Source organism: Lepeophtheirus salmonis, chromosome 9 (assembly GCF_016086655.4).
Source record: "Lepeophtheirus salmonis chromosome 9, UVic_Lsal_1.4, whole genome shotgun sequence".
Classification (NCBI taxonomy): domain Eukaryota; kingdom Metazoa; phylum Arthropoda; class Copepoda; order Siphonostomatoida; family Caligidae; genus Lepeophtheirus; species Lepeophtheirus salmonis.
The window spans coordinates 31,328,250-31,331,526 of NC_052139.2; the positions used below are offsets into that span (position 1 = coordinate 31,328,250).

At 35.3% G+C, this 3,277-nt stretch overlaps 1 protein-coding gene across 1 annotated transcript; it reads left to right on the forward strand.

Moving 5' to 3' along the window:
• The first annotated feature begins 786 nt into the window (after window positions 1-786).
• On the forward strand, window positions 787-2,159 carry LOC121123906 (uncharacterized). The gene has a single exon (XM_040718966.2). It carries the CDS (start codon window positions 949-951, stop codon window positions 1,708-1,710), a length of 762 nt encoding a protein of 253 aa, XP_040574900.1. The 5' UTR covers window positions 787-948; the 3' UTR covers window positions 1,711-2,159.
• The last annotated feature ends 1,118 nt before the right edge of the window (window positions 2,160-3,277 follow it).

Here is a 3,277-nt window from a genome sequence, read left to right on the forward strand (position 1 = left end):
TGACCTCAAATATTAGAATATGATAAACAATGCAATAAAAAATTGAAGGATTTGTCCCCTACAATATCACAAATGTATCCCTTGGAGTGAGCTACGAATGTTGATATAATTATATCCACTGATTGTGAAATAAGTAATTGTGCAAAATTGTATGGGATTCAGGAAAAACAATGCAGGAAAACTGACATTGGTATTAAAGGAGTAAATGACTTTTAATCCTCAAAAAACAGTTCTTATCCAATATCCAGATAAACTTGAAGACAAATGATGGATTTTCCCCCATAAATATCTGCTGTAGATTTTTGAATGCTAAAGAAAGGGGAACTGTTGTACTTTAGTGTTGTATCAATCCTCATTTATAACTGAAGACATCAGTCTTGTCGAGTTTAGTCCTACATATTACTCCTAAAAGCTTATATAGTTTGATCCTTGATGGCATTCCTCAACTTTATTTATCTATTTTTTTAGTCAGAGAGTCTGAAGGATCAAACGACTTGTCCCAAGGGTTGATAGGATGGTTCCTAAGATTGGACTGGACCGTATAAATAAAGACTGAGACAACATTAGTTGCAACCATCCTTTGTTGCAACTATCCTTGGTCCCCCCTAGTTATTATATTGTAAATGTACTTCTAGTGAGTAGTTGGAATGTCTTTAGCGAAACTAAAGAAAAAAGATGATAAAAGCCTGACCTGCCTTTCTTTCCTTAAGGTCACATCACATCTTCTTCTTCTTCTTCTCTTGGGAGATATATGACTCCAAAACAGACGTATATGTGTGTGTATGTGAATATTCCCCGAGGGTGCGCTCCTGGACCAGTAAAAAACATTCTTCAAGAAAATTCCCCTATTTCTCCAGGAACAACAACGCTGAAGAGACTTCTTGAAGGAGGAGAAGCAATTCATTGTATGTACAGAGTAGAAAAATATAGTCTCTGTTGAGGAAGAAGATGTCGGAGATTTTAAGAGATGAACTGATTGTATGCAAATTAGAGCCAGAGTTATCAGAGATCCGTGATGGAGGAAAGTCTTCCTCGCCTCCTGGAGGAGAAGTAAACTCCTCCAACACTACGGAAGAACCCCTTTCCCTCCTCAGCTTTCATCCTCTATCATCTCCACTTCCGGATGTGATACCCCTCCTTGACTACAGCTCACCAATGGATCTCGTCTATGGACATGAAGACTATGATCGACTCTTAGGAGGAGCTTCACTCCATCATGAAGATGATTGCATTGAATCTCATTCCTCTTCATCATCTCCAATCACGCTCCATCATCCACTCAAACCCGGACGGCGAAAACGTATTTCATGCACAGATAATAACAACGTGAATCCTAAAAAAGGTCGAAGAAAGCCCATTAGTCACGATGAACTCCTCATGCAAAGGAATCAAGCCAATGTAAGAGAACGACAACGGACACAGAGTCTCAATCTTGCTTTTCAAAATCTAAGACAAATCATTCCAACGAGGCCATGTGACAAATTGAGCAAAATACAGACTTTGAAATTAGCCTCCTGCTACATTAATTTCCTTTGGCAAATCCTTAAGGAGAGTGTGGAGCTTGAGGATAACGAAGATCTCAAGAGTGTCACGACAAAGAGAGAGAATCTCTCTTATGCCTTTACTCTGTGGAGAATGCAGGGTGAGTACAGAGATACCATTAACTCATCCAACACGGATCATGAAGATAGCCTTAGTATCCCTAATTAATTAACATACTTACAATCATTATACAATTATTTTTTTTTACATATCATTATTATTATTCTATAGACGTTATAATGCATTTATCTTCTTTTTTTTTAAGATACTATAGTTTTATATCAAATAGTTTTTACTTTATATATAAATTTGTACCTAACAACACAATAAAGCCGACAACTATCTATGTTCCTACCTATAATAAGAAAGTCGAATAATATTTTTGAATAGGCAATGGGTAAGCTAGCAAGAGAGACCTGAGGAAATTCAAATTTCCCCCCAATATTCCCCTCTTATAGAATGTAACCAATGGGAGCCCTAATAAAATACGAGTTATGTATCTCTATCCTCATTGGTTCCATGTTTCATGGGATTTTCTTTTGTAATGATATACCTTTTTTTCTTTAAATGATGTTTGTAATTTATGATACATATAATAAAACCTCTTTTCATGGCCAGCACATCACTAATTCTAAGAAAACCAGCGACATCTACCTACAATAGTAGTATGTCATGCATGGTGGTATATATTTAAAATGGATGGGTAACAATGTGGATTTGCTCTTGATTCTAGGATAATCTCAATCCATGCATGCAGTACTTATACCTGCCGCACTTCCATCGTCATCATCATCAGTACAATAGACTAGTTGTACAACATCTCGCTGACTCTAACGGAATTTTTTCTTTTTCCCCTTCTTTATAATACTACTGTATTTCTCAAGAAAAGGAGGGCGATGAGGGGGAATGAGGGGCGTAAAGAAGGGGGAAATCCATGTTCTACGTTACTTAACCAAGTCGAAGGATAATAAAATGTATTATTGCCGGCGTAACATAATATATTTTTTCCTATGTATAATTTTCATGGTTTGGAAAATAATGTGTAGGCCGTCAATACAAAAGCAGGTTAGAAGGATTTGTCTCAAAATTTGAGTCTTTTGTACTCTCCAAAGAATGGTTATCTTCAATTTCTATCAACAAATTATTCTTCACAACCCTTTAGAAGCCATGTAAATTGCAATTGAAAAATACGAAATGATCGTCACAATAAAAAAAATGATGTTTGATTTAAATCGGGCCATATCGGGGCCGATATAAGTCCTTTAAATCAAATAAAGGTCTGAAACTACAGTAAAAACTATGGGGCATCAATTCTCATCCCAGAAATTTCAATAAATAGCCTATAACTGACTCAAATATGTCTATGAATTAATGAACTGTATTTATATATATTAAAGAAAAATTAAATTGGGATTTTCTGCTTTTCTTTAAGATTTTTCTATGTTGACGTACCACATGTATTATTTTTGACAATTTTAAATTGATATTCACATTGCTTCCTTGCTTCTTTTCCATTTTTAAGGATCTAAAGTTATAAAGAGATTATTTTATAATGTTTTTGCATGATTTTCGTATACGTAAATAGTCGTGTGAGTGTGTTGACTTGTACTTGTGTGTGAACTTGGTTCTTCCTTCACCGTCCATCATCAAGGTAGAAGTAGAAATTATTAAGGCAAGCCTCTTTTAATATCGCCTCCGTTTTCTTGAAGAATAAATATTTTCTTTTTATGTATAC

Bases quoted from the DNA above. Each gene is read 5' to 3' on its own strand.
- LOC121123906 (XM_040718966.2), top strand. From the start codon at position 949: ATGTCGGAGATTTTAAGAGATGAACTGATTGTATGCAAATTAGAGCCA.